The 22,493-nt window shown below is 39.6% G+C and overlaps 2 protein-coding genes across 3 annotated transcripts in view; one reads left to right on the top strand and one right to left on the bottom strand.

The window, feature by feature from the left end:
- The window catches only part of IGSF6 (immunoglobulin superfamily member 6), a 313,504-nt gene that overhangs the window by 44,332 nt on the left and 246,679 nt on the right, over positions 1-22,493 (bottom strand). The gene's annotated exons all lie outside the window — the stretch shown is intronic.
- UQCRC2 (ubiquinol-cytochrome c reductase core protein 2) lies at positions 508-12,719 on the top strand. 2 transcript variants are annotated; one of them, XM_075718201.1, is made up of 14 exons: positions 508-588; positions 2,146-2,238; positions 2,364-2,513; positions 3,774-3,838; positions 4,838-4,894; positions 5,253-5,377; positions 6,806-6,903; positions 7,330-7,387; positions 7,555-7,650; positions 8,549-8,748; positions 9,029-9,109; positions 9,694-9,770; positions 11,499-11,652; positions 12,494-12,719. In XM_075718201.1, exons 1-14 carry the CDS (start codon positions 553-555, stop codon positions 12,575-12,577), a joined length of 1,374 nt encoding a protein of 457 aa, XP_075574316.1. In that variant the 5' UTR covers positions 508-552; the 3' UTR covers positions 12,578-12,719. The 2 variants fall into 2 exon arrangements, with proteins under 2 accessions (XP_075574316.1, XP_075574317.1); XM_075718202.1 differs by having other exon boundaries at positions 11,499-11,656; positions 12,494-12,576.

The raw sequence follows: 22,493 nt of genomic DNA, 5'->3' as shown, positions 1-22,493 counted from the left end.
CGCCGCTAAGTACTCGGCGGGGCGCCCCCGCCCCCCGCCCCGGCCACCCTGCCGCCCGCCCCGCGGCGGCACCGCCCCGCGGCCCACCCCGCACCCCCGCCGGGGCCCGGCTGCCCCGCCGCGCCGCGCTCCCCTCACGGGCACGGCGGACGGGCGGGTACACCGCCGCGCCCCCTCAGGCGCCACCGGCCACCGCCGCTTGCCCTTCTCAGGCACCGCCCGCCGCGGGGGAAGGCGGCTGCGAACGCCACGAAACGGGTCTGCCGTGACTTATCTACGGTTCGCCCCAGGGCACCACCGGGCCCCCCGCGGGTGGAACAGCCCCCCCGCCGCTGACCAGGCGGTGGCAGCACTCTGCGCATGCGCACCGCCGCCCCGGAAGCCCGCGAGGGGTCGCTCTACCCTCGAGGCGTGATTCTAAGCACCGGCAGTGGAGTTGAGGCGTTCGCTCGCTAGAAAGTCGAAGCGCCGCGGGGCGTGCCGGGAAGGCAAAGTCCTCCGGGACAGCCATCTTGTTCTCCTGGCCGGGGCCGAGCTGAGGGGCGCGGAAGGATGAAGGGATTCCCGGTAGTCGCGCGCTCCCTCTCAGTGAGTACGACCTGGAGGCGTTGTGCGGGGGGCGGGTTGGAGGGGGAAGAGGCACAGGCGGCCGTTGTCCGGGCCCCGGCGGCGGCGGGTGGGCCTGACCCCAACCAGCCCCGGGGGGGCGAGCCGGGCTGGCGGGCAGCGGGCGGTCGGTGGAGCGGGCCGCGTTCGTGCCTGTGGGGCTGTCAGCGAGGGGCGTGAGTGGGGGCCAGGGCCGGGGTCGAGCCGGCCGAGCGGATGGCGGAGCGGGGCGGCGGGGCTGAAGGTCAGACAGGCCGCGGGCGGGCCGGGCCCGGGGAGGCCTGCGCTCAGCTCAGCTCCGTGGCTGGGAGCGCCTGCCGGGGCGAGCGGCTGCACGGGGGGCTTCACCCGAGGCCTCTCCCGGGAGCGGCCGACGAGGCAGGGCCGCCCGTATGGCCGCAGAGGGGAGGAGCGGTTTCCGAGGGGATCCTGTCTCGCTGGGGAGGCTTCAGCTGCCCGTGGCAAGGTGGTGACCTTGGCAAGTGGGACTCGACTAGTCCCGGAGGGGTGGAGGGGGCAGAGGGTTTGTGCTGCTGCGAAAAATCTTGTTGAGCCGGCAGACGGCTGAAATATAACTTGTGTTCTGTCTCTGATGGAAACGCTCTCTTGGGTAGGATGGTGTCATCTGAGTCACAGTACGTTTGTAAGTCAATTGTAGACATGCACTAGTACTTCATAAATAAGTAGGCTTAGAGGTTAAAATAAGTGTCTTAACAAATTGGGCAGGGAAGAATGGAGTTTTTCCTAGACTCGTATATTGAACAGAGTCTGTGGCAAAGCAAGGGAACTTACGACATTGGTATTCCTACAACTGAGTGCAGTGGTGTTTCTGTCACTTGGCTCTTACTTTGAGGTGTAAGAGAACGAAGCTAATTTTTGAATGTGAAAAGAAGAGTAACAAATGAATTTATTTTACAAGTGTAAGAAACTTCTAAAAAGGGTAGAAGGGAATAGCATTTCAGATTTGAAATCAATAGTCTTGTCACTCCTGTTGCCAGCTACTGAAGGGACAGCTCTTGCAATGTTCACCTCTTCAATTTGAAGGCCCGCTTTGGTTCTTACTCTGCAGTCTGGGGACCTGCATACACATCCTCTTTGTATGCAGCAGTTGGTGTTTTGAGAGGTGACTCTTTAGGAGTTGAACTGCCTACAGCTAATAAATTAGAAAGTTAACACCAAAGTTGTGTTCTGCATATGTGGATCGCTGTAGCAGTTTGTTCAGTTAATTGCTAAACATTGGTCCTACAGAGTATATAGTATCAGTAGAGACTCCCACTGCACAACAGCAAAGAGAAAGAAAAAAAGCCGTCTTACAGTGCTATTACTTGAACTTCCAGAGACCTCGTGTAAGTCCTTGCACAGGTTCCAACAGCGATGTAAAAACAATCGTAAGAATTATGGGGGGATCACTGTTTTTACTCTGGGTCTTGAGGTCATTCATTGTGTTTCTACTTTTCAAATTAGTTGCTTTTTTAGTATGTAATGGAATATGTGATGAACTAATTCAGGAAATCCATTCTCTTACGCTTTCTTCTCTAGAAGAGACTTTACTCACTTAAGGTAGCTCCTAAAGTTGCAGCCTCAGCAACTGCAGAACGAGTGAAATTATCTCCAGAGTCTGAGGATCTTGAGGTCAGTATGAATACAGGTTTTTTTTCCTCTCTCTTTTTTATTTATCTTTTAAAAGTCAGTCAAAGCAGAACTGTGACAGTACTTCCAGTGGATAACTAAATCAATTCTTTTTCTTTTTAATACAGATCACAAAATTACCAAATGGCTTAGTTATTGCATCTCTGGAGAACTTTTCTCCAGCTTCAAGAATTGGTGTGTTTATTAAAGCGGGCAGCAGGTATGAAACCGCTAGTAACTTGGGAACTGCTCACTTGCTTCGTCTTGCGGCTAATTTGGTGAGTGTTTATTCTCTTTGTTATTATGTTGGCAGTAGATGAAATGGTGGAAGGTTTGTGATCGCAAAGAGAAACGATATGGTAAAATTTAATGTAAGAGATCTTATAAAGTGGAAAACAATGTACATTGATTCTTGGTTACCTGGTTCAAGTGCAGGAGAAGTGACATTACTTCCTGGGAGACAGGCAGTGATATTTATTTAGAATTATGCTCTCCAGTGGTGTCTTAAACTATATATATATAAAAAATATATCTATATCAAGCTATGCACATAATTCATTTTATTTAAGCTGCAGTAGTAAAAGTTAACTTGGGTGGCTGATAAAAACTCAGTTTTGTGTGTGTGTAGTATTTCTGAACAGTTTTTCTTACTGCTGCCATCAAGATATTTTAAGCTCCTTGTTTTCCCTTCCTGTTTTATGTCTAGCTTCAGTTATACAAGATGCTGTGGAGGCAGATACATATCAGCAGGTTCAAAAAAGTATCAAATTCATCGATAGCAGGTCCTTAAACAGTTGCTAATAGGCGTAACTCCTGTAGGTACTGCAGGAATACTGTTGAACGGGTTGTGGGATGTTATATTTAAACAGCCTCGCCTGTTGCCACTGTCAGGTACAGAACACTGGGCTAGATGTCCCATGGGCTTGACCCCCTGCGGCCGTTCCCCTTGTTCCTGTTTATCTCAGCTGCTGTCTGGCTTTAGCAGCAGATCTAAACACGGCCTCTTGCACACCAGCCAGGCTGTGGCAATTAGAGCTACACAGTGCCACTGACATCTCTCTGACTGCTGTTGTCTGGGCTCAATCCACATCAGTTTCAGGCAGGGGGAAAAAAAAACCAACAACATCCCAGCTGCTTATTACCTCCTTCCCAACTGCTGCCTGAAGTTACTTTCCCCAAACAACTGTCAGCATAATAATATGTGTAGGCATTCCTTGCCCTGGTTTTGTGAAGCTTATCTAATTCAAGGAATCCTATTAAATGTTCAAGCAAACCTGAATCATTCTAGAATGGGGCTCAGGAGCAAATATGTGAGCAATTACGGTGGAAAATCAGAGAGGATGATAGAAATGATTGGGAGTAGGGATGCGGTAAGCTGGCTCAACTTTTCAAAATGGCTTCTGTATAAATGAATGAACTGACACTGTTTCAGCTTTGCCTGAGCACTGAACAACCTCAGGCAATCTGTTCTTAAAATAGCTAGAATTTCAAGTTGCACCTTTTTTTTTTTTTTTTTTTTTTTTTTTTTTTTTTAATAGACTACTAAAGGAGCATCATCTTTCCGGATTACTCGTGGCATTGAAGCTGTTGGGGGTAGCCTAAGGTTTGTAACCACGAAGATAATCTGTCTTGGTAAAATGCAAACAAGCTGTAGGACTAAACAAAACTTAAAACAATAAGCATAACAATATGTAGGCAGATAAGCTCAGTGTGGTAATGGTACTTGAATGGTGTGTGGTTACAAGGAACATCTTTTGTACTTCTCATTCTGTTAAGGTGCAGGAGTGCACCCATGATTGGTATTTTAAAAACACTTTTCAGTTAACAAAATATAAATGTTGTGTACCTAGAAGAAAAATAATTTGTCCAGAAAGCTTAATGTTCCTGCTGCCTTTTCAGGCTTCGAGATTAAACTTCCTGAAGTCAGTAGATTTCTGCCCCGCCCCACCTCCATCTTTGGATACCATCTTTGGATGAATGGATACCACTCATCACACTGCAATTTTGGGAACAATTCAGACAGTAGTTGGCTTTCGTGATTTGAGAGTTTAAAGCCTAGAAAACAAGCCTAAGAGAAATAAAAGAAGGCTCTCGCTATGCCTGCTTTCTTTTAATGTATCTTGAAATCATCCAGTAAGATTAGAATTTGGTTAAAAACAGTGTTTTATATAACTTGAGATTCTACTCCTTTTTTGTTCCTGTTAATCACAAATGTGTTGAAGCAAGTGGAAAAGACCAACTATGTTTTCTGCCCAAAGACAGTAATTTCTAAATTGCCTTGTTTAATATATATATGCATTTTTCTTCAGGTTTTGCTATTCAGCCTTATTCATTGTTTTACCTTGAATTATCATGGTATCTTAAATTCTGATGGTCACAAGACACTTGTTATTAGTTGAATACTTAAAATACGAGTTTTAGTTATGTCTGTTTCTGTTGTGTGTGTATTATCACTCCTTTAGGCAGTCATCTCAAGCAGATTTAAGGTTAACTAGATATTCTAGTCAATATCTTGCTGATTAATTCAATCTGTGGGGAATATGTGTGAAAATTCAGTTCTATGTTCTCCTTTGAAATGAATTTTGTATTTTTTCTCATTTAGTGTGTACTCAACGAGAGAGAAAATGACTTACTCTGTTGAATGCCTGCGTGACTACGTGTAGGTATCCAGATGCTGTAAACTGAATTACTGCATTCTTTACAAACTGCTCTGTAGTAAAGTAGTGACCTATCATTTTACAGGGTAGGAGTAACACCTATTTTCATGTCTTTGTAATAAATCAATAAATTACTGTATTAATATTCAGCTTCTGTATCATGTTACTGAGCACAACAGATGCTACGGAACTGAAGTTGAATTCTCATGCTTTGTACAGCAGTGCTAATAACTACTCTGGCTCAAGTGATATATTTTGTTGTTAATATGTTGCTTGCAGAGTAGTTTGAATTGCTTTCAACTTCAAAAGAAATATGTGGTACTTCTGTTGTGTTTAATGGCGCTTTAACTTTTTTCGTAGTGATACGGTAATGGAGTACCTTCTTAATGTCACCACAGCACCAGAGTTCAGACCATGGGAAGTAACTGATCTTCAGCCAAAATTAAAAGTTGACAAAGCAGTCGCATTTCAGAATCCTCAAGTTGGTAAGTGCATTTTCTGATCCACTGCATTGGCTTCATGGGAATGCCTTCAAAATGAAAACCTTTGGAAAAAGTAGAGTTTCCCTTTTGCTCTGTCATATGACCAGTTCATTTTTTGGCTTTTCCCCATTGATAGGTATGGCCTTTCTCTTGTTACAGAACTTTTTTTTTATAAATCCACAAGTTTTTCCAGCCTGTGCATAACAACATTTAGCCAGTAACATGCTGAAGACAGCTTTCATTTTACCTTTTTAATTTTTTTTTAAGTACAACCAAAGAATGTGCAAGTCATGGCTGTTGTTGACAATATATTTGCAGCAGCTTGTGTTCTGAAAACAATATTTAGGTATTACTCGTTGATGTGGAAACAGTATTCTACAAAAGATTTCTTGAATTTGTATGGTTATTTTGGTGTAAAAACAATATGTATTTTCATTACACTGAAAATGGATTCCAGTTTTAGATTTATAAATTTAGGTTTGTGGGTTTAAAAAAAAAACCCCAAACACAAAGCCTCAGCCAAACCAAGCGTATTCCAATATATCTTGTGTTACTTAACTCTAGTCATCCAAGTTCACCCAGGTAGTTCTGCACAATAAACATCATTTGTACTACTCTGTGAAGCATGTACATCTTCATAACCCATTAAAGGTGACAACACAGTGTTGGGCTTTGGAAAATCTCTGGCTTAGATTGAAGTGCTACTATTTTTTAAAATCTGAATCAGGAACAATGTTTTATAAACTTGTATTAACAACAGGTTGGTTTCATAATAATTTTAGTACTTTCCATTACAGTTTTGTTCAGAATCAGAACTATGAAGAAGGGAGTGTCGTCTTTCTCTTTGAGAATATTTTGAGAATATCAAACAGGAATGAGTAGAATGCTATTGGATGCAAGAAAAAAATAATGAGAAGGGAATTGAAGACACTAGCATCCTTCATCTGAATAGGGAGATACATGAGACATCACACAAATCTACAAACAGTGTTATAAACAGCCTGTTTTTCTCAAGCTCAAGAACAAGGGATGCTTACAGTGATGATGATGATGATGATTCTGAAACGAATTAAAAGGATGTTGGGGTTTGTTGTTGTTTTCTACTGCTCCCTCTCCCCCAAACACTTGATTGCATTTATAGCTTGCTGTTGAGGCCAAGAAGTGTTGAGCATATGCAAGTTATTAGATTTTTTTTTTTTTTTTAAGAAATTACAAAATAATAGAAGCACTCTAGACCAGATTCTGTTGCCCAAGGATTTGGATGAAACTTCAATGTGTATTGGATTATTCCAGACCTGCTTTTGCAGATCCTGTGGTTCTTGAAGTGGACCACAGGTCTTTTTCACTGGGGTGACATTTAGTTTCATTCATAATCTTCATTAAAAGTGGCTCTTATGTTAATCATCATTACTGAAACTTTGTTCCTCTTAGGAGTGCTGGAAAACTTGCATGCTGCAGCTTATAAGAATGCTCTGGCAAACCCCTTATATTGTCCAGATTACACAATTGGAAAAATTACTTCTGAGCAGGTAGGATTATTTGTGTTGCATTATAAATCTGTTTTAGCTTCTTTATCAAGGATAGATGAGAGAGAAAATTAACTTAGTAAATATTCAGTCAGTATTTACTATCATATTAGTCTGGTGTTAAAATAATTTATTTCCATGCAGCTTTTAATACTGGGTACAGAACTCACGTTCACATTTAGAGAAGTGGTTAATGTCAGTGGCTTCTTATTTATAGGAAGGCTGTCAGTGAAATGCAAGCGTTCTTGTATAAACGGGTTTTGTAGTTGCCACTGGAGAATGCATAAAATGCTATTCTATAGACAGTTCCTTTTGGAAGCATTGGAGATTGCTGCATTAAGTATAAGGCTGAACAGTGGATGTCAGAAACACACTTGCCATTTTTGTTCTTTATACAAAATACCCTAAAATGTGAATTTACTGTTGCAGCTTCACCATTTTGTACAGAACAATTTCACAAGTGCAAGAATGGCTCTTGTAGGAATAGGTATGTATGTTCTTTAATGGACACTGCAATTCATAAGGGAAAACTACTATAGAAATCTGAGTTCTCTGTAGAAGTAAAATGTTACAGTACACCTAAAACACTTTTTTTGTAACTGCTGTAGCTTTTCAATACCATTACATTACTTGGAATAAACTATTGTATTGCAGGTGTAAAGCACTCTGACTTGAAGCAAGTTGCAGAGCACTTCCTAAATATCCGAAGTGGAGCTGGTATTTCTAGTGCAAAGGCTGTCTATCGAGGGGGTAAATATGTTTCTTGTATCTGTACTGAATGACTGATTTTCTGTTTATTATAAATGTAGTATTATTCAAAGCTGCAACTGAAAACTGTATAGTTGTACTAAATGTTGCACATGGGAAGTGACAGTTCAGAGGCATCTCCCATCTAAATAAGCAGAGGATTATTCCCCACCTTGGAAAGTTCTGGGATGAAACTGAACCCGTATCTCCAACAAAGCTTTACCTGCAAGATCATTTATTCTGTAAAGTGAAAAACAAGCTGGCATATGGTTTCTCTTGGCATTTTTGGGAAGATTCCCTTAAGAAAAGAGTAAGGACTGTCTGGCACATGGTGGTAGGCTTTCTTTTTAGGGAAGATCTGTTCAAATGTGTTAAGTCTTTCATAAAAGACAAAGCAATGCTTAGCTCTTTCGGAGCAGTATCTTGTACTAATACCAATAGCTATTCTTTAGTTGGGGTGTTGGATCACTCTGTAAACAGATGGGGAAAAAAATAAAGTTTCCAACATTTAATATTTGACTGGAATAACTTCAGTTTCTATAAAACAGGAATAATATTACTATGAACTGAAGGTATGCTACTTTTCTGGATTTTTGTTACCTGGAGACTCATTGAGTTTTATCATATCATACTATGTATGGCTTAGGGTCAGGTTCAAATAAGGCATAGTAAGGTCCTTGCTTTTGTGCTTGCAAGAAAATTTTTGAATGTAAAGGACTTTTCAAAATGACCTACAGCCTACTAAAAGCTTCTTGCTTGTCTTCCTGAGTGGACATGCAATAACTTCATACCCTGGCTTCTCTCTCGTGAAACTAACTCCTGGCTAGAAATGTTTCCTTTCCATACCTCTGAACATACAGTAGTTTCTAACTGAACACCTTTTATTCTGTTTTATTTTTAGGAGAAATCAGAGAACAGAATGGTGAAAGCCTTGTCCATGCTGCTATTGTAACAGAAGGAGCTGCTGTTGGAAGTGAAGAAGCAAATGCGTTCAGTGTTCTTCAGCATGTTTTAGGTGCTGGACCACTTGTCAAGAGGGGAAGCAATGTTACCAGCAAATTGTCCCAGGGTATTGCTAAAGCAACTACCCAGCCATTTGACGTAAGTTCAAAACTTTACTACTGTACTCTAATAATTTTAAGTAAAACCTATACTATCCTTTGAGAGGTTACTACCTCCAGCTAGAATCTTAATTAGTTTCATTCTTGCACAAGTTACAGTATTCCGGAGAAAGCCTTCCAATCTGATCTTTCCTCTGCACAGATGGGAGTTTAGCTTCCTGAATTACAGTATTTTAGATCCTAATAGTAATTATTTTCCTATGCTTGATGCGGAGTTGTTCTGATACTTGAGACAGTTGATGATGATGTTTGTTTTGCAGGCTTCTGCATTTAATGTTAACTACTCTGATTCTGGGCTCTTTGGGATTTATACCATATCCCAGGCTCCAAATGCTGGGGAGGTGAGTTGCTGATTAGAATTTAAGTATTAAAAACATAACTCTCAAACTAGCATTTTGATTTGAGATAGTGACTGATTCATCTAAAAAAAGCCAATTAATCTGGTTTCTTTTATAAGAATGCTGCTGCATGTTCAGTTATGACTTGACTTTGTAAGCTGGGAATGAGACTTGCTTTCTGGAAAGTACAAATACGTAATATGAAGCTAGTAAACTAGCTACTAGAGCTAGTAAAAGGCCTTGAATTGCTGACTGTAATTGCTGATTTACATGTGTAAGCCTAAGCATATCATGAGGAACATGCTGGCTCTCGAAGCTGGCACAACTGAATACTCTCCTGAAAAATGGTGAGACTGTGGAAATGAATGTGGTGTTGCAATTTAAATCTACGCTGGGTTTTGTGTCTCACTTGGGCATTTTTTACGGTGTTTTTAGTTTTGTTATAAAGCTGTTCAGAATTGAGTTCAGGCAGACAATCCTAACATCGGCAGCTGCTCTCCCCTGAAGTTTCTACAATGTCAGATAATAGAAATAACATACTGAAATTTAATGAGGGAAGAAGTCTTAAATGATTTAATTTTCCTCAGGTCATTAAAGCTGCTTTGAACCAGATAAAGGCAGTTGCTCAGGGCAGCATCACCGATGACGATGTCAGAAAGGCAAAGTAAGTGAGTAAAGAACTGTCTTGTGTGTTGTAAAGAGAAATTTCTTAACATGTAGCGCTTGTCAAACACTTAGACTATTCTGTACAGCAAAGCTTATCATTGTCCTATAATTATTTCCATGGGGAGCTGCTCACTTCCCTGCATTAAAATTGAAGCACTGTCAATACTCTTTTTTTCAAAGCTACACTGATTCTCTGCTAGTGGTATTTCATAATAAAAACTTGTTAGGTAAGTGTTAATGTTTTCTGAAAACTGTTTCAATGTAGGAAATTAGCAAGGATCAGCAGATGCTGTCATTTTAATCACACTCTGTAGTATTAAGATGTATTTAAATTAGAATCCTAAATTGCATTATTTAGGTAACTCCCTTTACAGTAGCACTGCAGCAATTCCCAAAACAATTATATTAAGCAATCTTCTGCATCTTCAAGGAATAGTAGTAATGAGGGTCTGCAAGTGTAAAGCACTGAATTAGTGATGTTACATCAAAGTGCTTGAAATATGTGCCCCTGGGAATATTTGAGATGGGGGAAAATTACTATTAGAGATGCAGTAACACCAACAAAGTTTTAGAGTTTCTAATTTATAGAGGGTTGTGCACATTAGTTGGTGCTTGATCTCCAAATAGTGTTAAACTGCACTGAGACTCTAAAACTGTAGTTGTGCAATACAACAATATAGTACAGATTCACTCAAGTAGAAAAACTAAAATACTATCTGTTGCATATGTAAAATACTTACAAGACTCCGCGTAAAGCTTGATTACACAAAACACGATAACCTAGACATGATTGGTTGTGCCTTAGTCACTAGTAGCTAAATGGTGAATTCTGGACCTTTATATTTGGCTTTATTAGTTGGGGGAGGGGTGTTGGGGTTTGTGGGGGTTTTTTTTGTCTGCCTAGTATTAGGGAGTTACAGTGTTGTGGGTGGGGTTTTAGGGGTTTTTTGGTTTGGGGTGGGTTTTTTTTGAGTTTCCCTTCTGGAATGGCTTCACATATTTTCTATATTGCTCTTTCTCCTTTAGTAACCAAAAAAAACCCCCCAGAAACCAAATTTAAGGTCAGTGATATTTGCAGAGTCTTGCAATTCAGTCAAAAATACCAAACTACTTAATCATATTCTATTGCAATAAACCATTTTCTGCCGTTTTGACTTTCAAAAAGAATAGAAGGACTAGTTTATAAAAATAAGATTTTTCATATGTAGCAAGTGAGAGTGTGTAAAACGGAAAAAACAGTATAAACTTGCTGTCTTTTAACAGAACATGGAACTATTGCACAAGGAACCTAACCATTTACATTCATTGCTGCTTTGTCGCTTACAACAAAATTGCGTACATCTGTTCTTGATGAGAAACTGGAATCAATTTTAAACCTAATTATTAAACTTGATAGATTAGTTTGTCTAATTGCTAGAGTACCTGCATTAGTTACTTCAAACAGAAAAAAATTCTGAGCTAGACATCCTCTGACTGCGTGGGGTCGCTGGTTGTTCCAAGGCCGTAGGTGTTCAAGTACCCTGTCATTTTCATGCTTGGATTATTTGTGGTGTCTCTTCCCTAACTACAGAACCCTTCCATACTTGAAAAGGAAAACACTTCAAAATGGAGAGGAATCTTGAAAACTTAAAAAGCACTAAAAACTCATTACATTTATGGGGGCGGTGAGGAATGTAATAACAGGACTTAGATGCTCACTCATCCTTAATGCTTTGTTTGATGGCAGAAACCAGCTGAAAGCCACCTATTTGATGTCAGTGGAGACTGCAGAAGGGTTACTGAATGAAATTGGCTCCGAGTCACTGGTTTCTGGCACACACACATCACCATCTGTTGTTGCTCAAAAAATCGACTCTGTAGCCACTGCCGATGTTGTGAATGTAAGTATGTGTCGGCATCTACAGGTGTTCCTTAATCACTGTGCAACTTTTTTTTAATACAGAACTGGTGCTCATTTGTGTGTGTTTATAAACAGACGCATATACTATCTTTAAAAAAAACCCAACTCGTTTACAAATCCCAGCTGGCTGTCTTTATTAACAGAAGACCCTTTAATCCAATACACTGTAAAACCAGCATAGCTGGGAGTATGTGAAATTCTCATCTGCTTCACTTAAATTTACCAAAACTGCCAGCTAGTATTCGTGGAAAACTTAATACTAGTCCAGTGCAGGCACTTTTGTGTCAAGGCATTTAGGATTCCTGAGTCTAGAATATTTGGTGTGCTTAATAAAACAATTAGCCTTTCAATGATAAATTGACATAACTGCATTGCTATTGCAAATAATCTTGTTGCTTATATGTGAAGCAAACTTCATACAGGAATTTATCAGAAAGAGAGATTCTAAGATAAAAAACTTATTTTTTCAGTCACCACTGATTTGTGTTGCAGTAGCAACTAGCAACAGCTTTAGTAGTAAGGAGAGATACACTGTATCTTGTGGTGTAGTAATTCTAGGAATAACCATTTTCAAAGAGTTCATGCCTTTCATATCCAACTGTAATTCTGCGATTCCTGTTTAGATTATAAAGTAATGAGGAGCTGGACTGGAAGCAAGTAAGTTTAGACAGCAAAAGGAAAATAGTGTACTTGAAGATGTGCTATTGTAGTGTTGGGATTTGTTATTTGTTTTAATAACTTGAAGCTGAGGCTATGAGCAGCAAGATAAATTCTATTGTAGTGAATATTTCCTTATATCCATCTTTCTGATTTATTTTCAGGCTGCGAAGAAATTTGTCACTGGGAAGAAATCAATGGCAGCTAGTGGGGATTTAGGAAATACTCCTTTTCTTGATGAGTTGTAAAAACAAAACTGGGATGCGGATTCAAGATGGACCTGAGCTTTAAGTCACCTATGTTCTAAATAAATTACTACTAACATGTTATTTATGAATTCAGTTCTTTCAGAAGATTAATTTGGAGTAATTGTGGACATGCCCTCATCAAATAAAGCGCTGAGTTCATACATTTTGTGCTGAGCTTTTTTCCACTGAAAATGGTATCTAAAATGCTGCTAAGTCTGGCTCTGTACACTGAATGTAAAACCACAGTGAGAAAATAAGGTGAATTTTAGTCAATGCAAAAAATAGATATATCGGAACTGATCATTGTGATGCAGACAAATACTGTAATTGCCACTAGCTGTCCATGTATTCAGGAAAAGTTCTTGATAAACTGTCTGCACCATCCTTATATAAAGTAAACAAAGAAACTTGCCTTCAAACAAAGATGAATATATTAGAACTTAGAGCTTGCAAGTGCTACTTGTCTGGGACTAGCAGAGGTAGTGTTTCTGAACGTCTTCTCCACAAGTAGCATTGATACACATCTTCGAGGGGAGGGAGGGCATTGCTAAAACAGCTTTATATAGCTAATATATAATTTCAAATACCTTAGGACGTTCAGATTTTTTGGAAGTCTAGGCATGTATTAAAACAGCTAAGATACAGCTTCAGAAATCTAGGTTTTGAAGAAGTCCAGGTTTTGAGCTATTCTGAAACAAAGGATGCATCACATGCAGAAGGAAGAGGAACCGGTCTCATTGGTTTCCATAGGCCAGTATGAAGGAGGTCTAACACCGCTAGCATCAAACTTGGAATTGCACAATGCATCAACATCATTATGAAGTACAGCATCACAACCAGTGTCTGTGCCTACTCTTAAGCGCCTGGCCTGTGCCTGGTATCTGCCAAATTTTGGATATTGATGGTAACTTATGAGTGAACTCACAACAGTGTAAGTGGGAAGATTTATACTGAAAAGTTTCCAAGTCTGCATCATCATCGCTGCTGGACTTGGTGTCACCTTCATCCTCAGCACCTTCACTTGTGCTGAAAATACACAGCATGGTACTACTTTAACATGCAATAATTCCCATAGCCATTTAGTTAACTAACCATGGAGTCTTAAGTTTTTTGTGAATACATGTTCTAAATACAAGTTCATTAGTTCTGAAGCTCCTCTGATATCAAGCTAATACTATTGTCCATAGTCTTTTGCACACTGTTTTCTTTGGACTCTAAAGTAATAGCGAAGTTGTAATTCAGTTAATAGAAAAGCAAGCTATCCTTTTTCTGCTCCTTCAGAATAGCAAATAATTTGATTTATTTAAACATAAGCTTAGAGGTTTAATCTCTTGGAAAGCCCCTTGCTGCGTGATCTTCCTTTCTGCTGTTCTAGCCTCATTATCTCCTTGTAATACTTCTGTTTCTTCCCCTGCCTCTGAGGTTTCTTTTCCATTAAAACTTTGTGCCTCAGGAAAACTTGTAACTGCCTTGTATCCTATCTAGATTAATTATACTTGCTGTATGAGCCACCTTTAGGACTGAGCGCAATATATTTTTAAAAGCTTCTGTATGCGGTGGCTCTTACAAGAAACATTTTTTTTCTCCTGAAGTTTAATTTTAAAAGTCATAATTGTTAACCACTGTCAGTAGTTAGACTGATTAAGAAACACATAAGCTTTTTAGATGGTTGTAGCAAGACCTCCATCTTGGTATCATCAGCTACTTGTAGTTTTCTAGATCCTTGGCTATTGCAATCACCATGGCCTCTTTGACTGCAGTGGCATTATTGCCAGCCAGACTTTTTATGGTCTCTGCGGAGGCAGGAAGGGGCATGTCTAAAATTAATGTTTGTCCTGACCCTGTCTTCTCTGTAACTAGAAAAGTAAACTTTTCTTTTGGTATTTGTTCATTTCAAATCACAGTTTTCTATTTCAGAAAAATAAATGAAAGTAAATCCTTAGACTAACATTTTATCCTAAAGTGAAAAAGCTATTACGCTATTTCTTGTTTCTTACTAGAATAATAAGCAAGGTGTGAAATTCTAGTTATGTACAATACTTACTCTGCTGTCGTCACAGGAAACTTTGCTTCAGGAATTAATTCAACTGCACTTTGCCAGTGTTGAGGTACGTCAACAAAATCTCTGTAAACTCTGATTTGTAGGGTAGTTGTGATAAGAATATTGTGCAGGAGTTGCCTAAACTCTTGCAGAGTCCATCCTAAAACACTAGCATGTCCAATTTTTATTAGAACATCACCTGTCAAGGAAGAAAATTGACAGCAATCAGTTTAAGAGACTTTTTCAATTTTTATAATGTTCGTATTACAAAATATGTAGTCTTAACCACTTTCACATTTTAATGTAAAAGCATGTGTTTAGCAGCTCTTCAAACCAAGTGGATGCAATTTTTTTTTTTGCTTTCTTTTTTAATGAAACAGTTTTTATCTTTGTTAAGAACTAACCTTTTCACAACACTAAGGAAAGCTGCAGTTCACTTATTTACTTTAGAATTTTTCTGAGCGAACATGCTACAACTTAGATTGCCTATTCAGTGCTAACTTCCATTTCTGTGAGTTTTTTTAGGCAAGATAAAGGTACAACGGTGCATGCTCTAATCAGGACCACTGCTTGGGACCAGACTGCAGCAAGGTTGAGCTGAAGTTACATAGCTGTGCTCCAAACAGTTCTGTTGGCATCTTTCCACTGCTTGCCTGTACCTTTTCACAGCTGGAATACCCCATCTATACGTATCTGCCACCTGCCCTTGTATGTCACCTTGCTGTCTACCTGTTGGTATGGAGCCAAGTGTACCCCTTCCTCCACAGTGGCTAAGTTTACCTAGGTGGATGCTGTGTGACAGGCACGTTACCTTATGTTTGTCAGGGCCCCTGGAGGTTTCCAGGGTTTGACTCTTGGTGGCTGGTGCCTGTCCCTCCGCTCTGAGAACGACCAACGCGTGCGCACATTGCAAGACAACGTCAAGCGAGGCCAGGGGAGAAGTAGGAGGTGCCTACAAGAGCTGGTGCAGAATCTAACTTAAGAGTTCCAGCAGAAAGAGGTGGTGATGGTTGGTTGGTTGGTTGGTTTGTTTTAAGGGATAAGGCTGCAAATAATGTTCTTATTGCCTGCTGCCAGTGGAAAGCACTGAGCTGCAGTTTGCAAAAAGCAGTACTGCATCCAAGAACAACAGAGTACAGAAGCCCCAGCACCTATACATACCGTGGGGTATAACAAGATGGGCTTTGAGAAGTTGGGGGAATTGCAATTACTGTGTAAACGTATAATTTTGGAGACTGCAAAAGGCAAGCAGAATCAGCCTGCAGCAGACTACAGCTCTGTCAGCAGCCTGGCAGAAACAGTTGCACAGAGGAGCAGTATCAGTAAACATTATGTACTGAACTGCAACAGAACAGCATAGGGGATTTAAACAAGCAGTACAGCTACCTCCTGCTGCAGAGCAAGGAGCCTCTCTCCATCTGCTCTGTTTTCTTCTTAACCCTTTGGGGTTAAAAATGCCTGTAGCAAAAATTTACAGGCTTTAAAACTGTTTACCTGAACTACTGACTACCCTTTTTTTCACTTTTTCCATTAACTACTCCTACTCCATCATCATCACACCCTCCCTCCACTCTAGCTTATCACAAGATACTGGTCCTACTGGGGTGCAAACAAGAAGGTGTGGAACAAGTACCAGGACAGCAGACACCAGAAAAGCAACAGGAAATGTTTTACCAACAGTTTTATGTAAGTTCTCAGCCTCAAACAGAAAGGTAAATCACCCAGTTTATGTGTTTCAAAATGCATAGACATAAATGTACTTAGGCTTTAAAATATCTGCAAGACACTCTCAGTTTTTAATAGATTCTTTCAGAATTCTGTTTTTTCTGCCCATACTGTACTGGTAACACTGTTGTGAGTCAAAGCCATCTCTGAACTGCAGACGTAGATAATTTTGCTCCTCTGCTCCAGCATCTAGAGTCTGAACCACCCAGCTTTTCAGTTCACCTACCAGTTTTGTGATTGATACCATTCACTGGCCACTGAAGATTTATGTGGAGATAACCTCTTGCCCTATGAAGGTATTCTGAGGAAACTCACATGCCAAGCAGCCCTGTTTCTTCTTGTTGGCATGGAGAATAGGCCATGCATGCGTAAATACGAGTTTGGTGAGTCTAACTGTAGGATTTTTAAGACATCAGCGCCTCTCACTACTTTTGTTAATTGCTACATCCTCCTCATTAAAGTCAGAAGAATGGCACCAGCACTTTCAAGCTATAAGCAGTAATAAACTTGTTCTTTTAGGTTCCAGTTTGAAATCGTACAGATAATACTCAGCTTACTTAACTGAAAAAATAAGTCCATAAAGATAAAACCTAATTCACTGCAAGAAAAACTCCTAAGCAGCGCATCGTATTTTTCTCAGGCCCCATGCTCTGTACATTGGTATTAGTGCCAAAAACAAGTCTGCTGCCTCTGGTATCATTAAGAGACGGAACTTCTACAAAATACTATCTTTTCTGCACAATTTTACAGCTTTGGTCTTAAATACAAAGTTTTTGTAAGTTCACTCTAAACATGAATTGAACAAATTCAGCTGTTTGAGTCTTTTGTGTGTGTGTAATGTGCTGAGTTTGATCCAGGTGCTCCATGAAGCATGCCCAGATTGTTTCTTTTGGCTCCAAAAACTAAGATCAGCTACAAAGGGACCATGTTTGTTACCAGTCCTCAACAATCACATGCCACAAATAATTTGACTCCTCGCTCTTGTAGCCTTTATTGAAAATGCTTTTGGAACTTGCCTTTTTCAAATTGTTGCAAATAGAACTATTTAGTTTCAGTAGTTAATATTCTGTATTTTTTACCTTATGGATTCAAAAAAAACCCCAAAATAACCAAATCAGTATCATTTATATGCTTTTGTATGCCATAGGGAGTCTTTTTAGGGAATAGATTAAAGCTACCAGCTCCTAAGATAATAATACTAAAAAAAAGGATACTTGTTCAAATACAAATCCATTTCTATTTTATCCTCAGGATTTTTCCCCTGATTTTTATACTTGGATCAAAAGTGCAAATCCTTGTCTAAAAAGAGGTTAAGAACACCACCCAATGGCTTTTATTGCACCAAGCAAGTAGATCTTTCTTCCTAGTGCTTGGAATTCTAATTCTCTCTGAAAGGTGTGAGAAGAAAGGACTGCCCAAACTATAAAGGCAATGCTGGGAAAATTGTTGTAATTTAAAGATAGGCATTTTCACTATACAGCCAGTAAATTTCTAAATGACTTCATTATACTCAAATCTTAGCTTCATAGATTTCTATGTTAGAGACAATTTAATAAATGGTAATAACATAGCACACTATTGTACCCAAACTGTAGTTCATGAGTCTAATATAATTGGCCTAGGGACCCATACGAAGCAGTCAAATTTACAGAGCTTTCAATTACAAGCTTAATATAGGAGTCTGATGTTCCACAAGAAACCTTAATAACTAGTAATAGTCTGTTAGTACTGATATGGCACATTTCAGGTTTAAAGCATTTAGTGAATGAACACCTGCATGGATTGTTAAGAGCACAGAGATTAGTCCGTTGCCACTTTGTAACTCTTCTGTATAATAAAGAGACATAAAAAGCAAACAGTAAGGAAAATTAATTTCAAGCCTTTGGGAAGTTTTGTTTAACTTGTAGAGTGAAATTACTTGAACAATAATGCACTGAACAAAGAATGATATTGTTCAAGTTTAGTTGCTATATAAAGGTAATAGTCAAACTATTTTTTGACAAACCTGCTGATGAATAGGAAATCTGGTTTTGCTGGAGAACAATATATAGACTTAAATCTTGATCTGATTATGAAACAGTCACCCATATCAGGTATTTTAAGATCACAGGTATTTCATTACAGTGGAATGCTGGCACTGAGCTTTTTACAGTTTGTGCTAGTTTCTTGTCTCTGTAATTTTAAATTGAGTTTCTTTTGATCTGTGTAAGTGTAAATAAATCAGAGACAGGCTCAAAGCATAAGTGCAGAACAAGAATATTTTCAATGGTATTAAATTTGAATATCACTGTCAGTTCTTTTTACCTGGTTTTAGCTTTCCATCTTTAGCTACAGAGCTTTTCTCAAAAAGGCTTGTTATCTGGAGATATGGGCCATTCTGTATGATTATGAGACCTACTCCTTGTTCACCCATCCTAATATTTGTCTTCAATGCTGCAATCAGTGTGTGCTGAGAGATGTTTTCCAGTGCTGGCAACTGCCCTTTGAAAAGTGAGGGGAAAATGTTACTAGTTGAAAGTGTGATATCATTCTTCAATAAAATGTTTAAGGAGACATTTGAGCAGGTGCTGTACCCATTCTTAATTGTCCAAACAGTTAAGTCCCTCATCCTTAATTGCTTCTCTAGATAGGCATTGCCTGCTGAGTTGCTGCCAAAAAGCCATAATAGCAATACTTATAAAACATTAGTGTACTCCATAAACTAGCTTTCTGCAAATAAATATACTGAAAGTAGTTTTTGCTTAGAAACTTATTTCTTAAAAAGTCACATTTTACCAAGAGAAAAAGCAATACCGCTGTTAAGTATTCATTACAAATAGCAATATATTCAGAGAAGGTAGAGAACAGGCTACAGTGTAACAGAACAGAGGAGTTGTCAGCTGTTAAGGACTTCAAGAAAAGACTGAATTCCTATCAAAAATTTATTTTTAAAATAAATATTTATAGAGGAGATTAATTTCTAAATTTCCAGCACACTGGTTTCAGACCCTACTGCTGACATGAGGGAAGGAACTGTGCTTGCTGTATTTAGCACCTACAGAAATAAAATACTCCTGAGCATCTGCTATCCATTAAAATGCATAATAAAAGTAATACAATATAGATGACATTATCCCAGTGTCTCCACTAAAAATATAATAGGGTAATAAAGTAAATCCTCCATCTCTCAAGCCTGTTTTCCTCAAGAGCTAGGAAAAGTTAAGACTGTCACATGAGTGCTTGAGACTCCTAAAACAAACTGTATTCTGTTAAAAATTACTTTTTTTGTCTCTGTTTTAAGATGTAATCTCTAAATGCAACTTCTGACAGTAGCAAAGCAATAACTTAACTGCTTGAGACTGTCTCCAGTGGTCTGGAATCAGCTAATAAAAATTCCCACCACTTTACTCCTCTTTAAAATTCAGAAACTTGGTCATCTTTCCAATGGCTTCAGTAAAACTTTGGATCAGGCTCTAATGACAGCACAGAATGTCTATGAAAGAATTAGGATTGAAAGTATTGCAATGTGAACATTTGATTTGTCAATTTGGCTGATGAACTGAACAACAGAGAAGGAAGCAGGAATGGTTTGAAATTTTTTTTCCTTCCCAATGAAAAGTGCAGGATTTTTGTTGTGGAGTAGAATACTACGTTTCATTTGGATGAAATACTTAATTTTCATGGTCATGCAAGAAAAGCAAAGGAAGAGCCACTCTGGAATACACTTTCATCTGTTGATAATTCTGAGAGATGGGATGTCTGACCTGCCACTGTTTTTCCAGCTCAGGAATTTATGCAAAGTGGAACAGGATCAGTAGAAGGGATCGAAACCTTTCCTATGGTGTTCTTCATCACTTTCCAAGAAATGTGTGTTTCAATCTTTTTCAGCAGAAGAGGGAACTGAATCCTAGTTTCCTACTTCCAGAATGAGTACTTAACTCCCAGGCCAATAAATGTAAACAGATTATATGAAGTAAGGCTAATTTATGTTATTTTCTATCCAAAAAATTATTCAGCAAATTCCAGTAAAATTAATGAGCAGTTGTAGGTCAACAAATGATCAGCAGTGAAACAACAAACAAAACATGCTAATAACAAAACTAGCTAACTTTAATTAGAAGTCCAAATCCTGATTTTAAGCTGCTTCTTATTGCATGAAGTTATCTTGCTGGACATGAGAGATTTAAGACCATGAAAGCTGTGACTAATACAGAGCCTACAAAACATTTAGGAGGAATGCTAATATTCACACTTTTAGATGAGACTCTTGTCTTTTTACTATACCTGATATCAGTCTATATAATCTCCAAGGAAGGTGGATTTTCTGTTTGTTCTGTGCTACAGAAAGTTTAGACACTTGACAGAACTTACATGACAGTTCCCCGAACATTTCTCCTGATTTGCTCCAAGGTCACCCTTAAATTCTGCAGCTTCTGCAGGCAGCAGCATAGGATGTCATCCAATCCTCTTCTGCTGAAGAAAGTCCCTTTTCCTCTTGTCATCTGCCTACGATTCCATTCCAAATACTCAACCTTGAGAGCAGGAATGCCTCTTGATACTAAGAAAATTTGGGGCACTGGGGGCTCTGTGAAGAAGATCAAACTGGTAGCACAAGGACTTAGAAAGTTTGAGATACTGAAATACAGGACTGGAAGAGCAGTGCTGGGGCAGCAGTGAGGACATGGAAATGAACAGAGGAAGAAATGACCGAGAGAGATGAAAACTCAGTCTTAGTTTCATCCCCAACCACTGGCGAAGACTGTGTACGTTCCATTGAGTCCAAAGGAAGAGTTTTTTCTACAGAGCCAAAACCCCTGGGCAGGCATATCCTAGGTGAGCCTCTTGGAAACGTGCTACTGCTCCGTGATGGCCTGTGGCGGAAGACTCTCCCAGCAGGTGAGGAGGCGACAACCCCCCGCAGCTGCTCAGAATGCCGGGGCAGGCGGGTTCTGAGCCCCCCCCCCCCCCCGCGCCACACCAGTAACACGGGCGTAGGGAAGTCTGGCGCTGGGCAGAGGATGTGTCTGTATCCAGTGCGTTGTTTCTGTCCAGAGGAGTAATTCGATTTAGGCTGCCCATCTGTCCATACCGCAGTTCTGTCTGAAGCCCCAAAGCTTCCTTGGGAACCTATAGCTGGTGGTATCCCCCCCACACGCACCCTTAGGCATGTACTCATCTCCTAATAAACCTGAGAAGGATTGAATAACTGACCACACAGCCTGCAGGGTATGAAGACTGGATTCTGTCACTATTTCTGACTTCGTATTTGCCTGCATATCAAAAGCCAATGAAAAACATATCTTCACTTTGTGTACCCTCTTCACCCCTCCTTCCTTTATTCCTTTTGCCATGAAGCTGTTATTTGGAGACAAACTCATTTTGAGGCAGACTTTTATATAATGCTTGTATTAAAAGCTATTTAAATACCACTTAAAGCCAGTTTATAGGATAGTTGCAGATGATTCTTGGCAATAACTTCTTTTCAAGGCTGCTGGATTCCCATTGTTAGTGCAATATAATTTTAAAATCTTTTCACTAAAAAATCAATTGTCCTATTTCTTCCACACACCAATTGTTCCCTGTTTAAAGGGAATAATTTCAGCTGTTTTTCATCAAAAGTCTTACTATTTTCTCCACCCTTAAGAAAATCTGTCAAGAATAGGCAATTTCAATAGAACCTAAGTACAGCTCTTGTCCTCCAAATAATAAGTCCTACTGATTGCTGTTGAACACTTTAAGATTACTTTACTAATATCTCCATTTTGTTTGTACAGCCTCCCATCTACGTAAAAGACTTACATGAAAATGAACAGCACAGACAATCACCTGCTTGGTTTCCCAGTATCTTCTGTATAGACCAGTTACGCTGCTCTGGAAAAAACAGGTGGGTGTTCGCTGTTAGAAGGAAAAAAATATGTAAGCAATTAGATATTTTTCAAGTACCTGTAGATGTGAGGGCTGCTAGACTAATTAGTTCAGCATTCCCATGGCAGAGTGACAATATCGAAGGCACAGTTACTGTGGCCGAAAGTGGGCTGGTTTCCCACAGTGATGCATTGCTCATTTATTGGCTACAGATTTCCCCATGCTTCAATATAGCTGAATCCACGGAAAAGCACGTCATAAAAAACGGCTGTACTTGGGCGAGTTTTCTGGTCAAGATTAATTAGG

The sequence above is a fragment of the Pelecanus crispus genome, chromosome 11, assembly GCF_030463565.1.
Source record: "Pelecanus crispus isolate bPelCri1 chromosome 11, bPelCri1.pri, whole genome shotgun sequence".
Lineage (NCBI taxonomy): Eukaryota > Metazoa > Chordata > Aves > Pelecaniformes > Pelecanidae > Pelecanus > Pelecanus crispus.
This window is presented reverse-complemented; position numbering and strand designations above follow the sequence as displayed.

What these genes read in the sequence shown, in the direction of transcription:
- UQCRC2 (XM_075718201.1), top strand. Translation starts at nt 553, where the DNA reads ATGAAGGGATTCCCGGTAGTCGCGCGCTCCCTCTCA. An exon ending in CAACTACCCAGCCATTTGAC is followed by an intron (nt 8,749 to 9,028) that starts GTAAGTTCAAAA and finishes TTTGTTTTGCAG; the next exon opens with GCTTCTGCATTTAATGTTAA. An exon ending in GACGATGTCAGAAAGGCAAA is followed by an intron (nt 9,771 to 11,498) that starts GTAAGTGAGTAA and finishes GTTTGATGGCAG; the next exon opens with AAACCAGCTGAAAGCCACCT.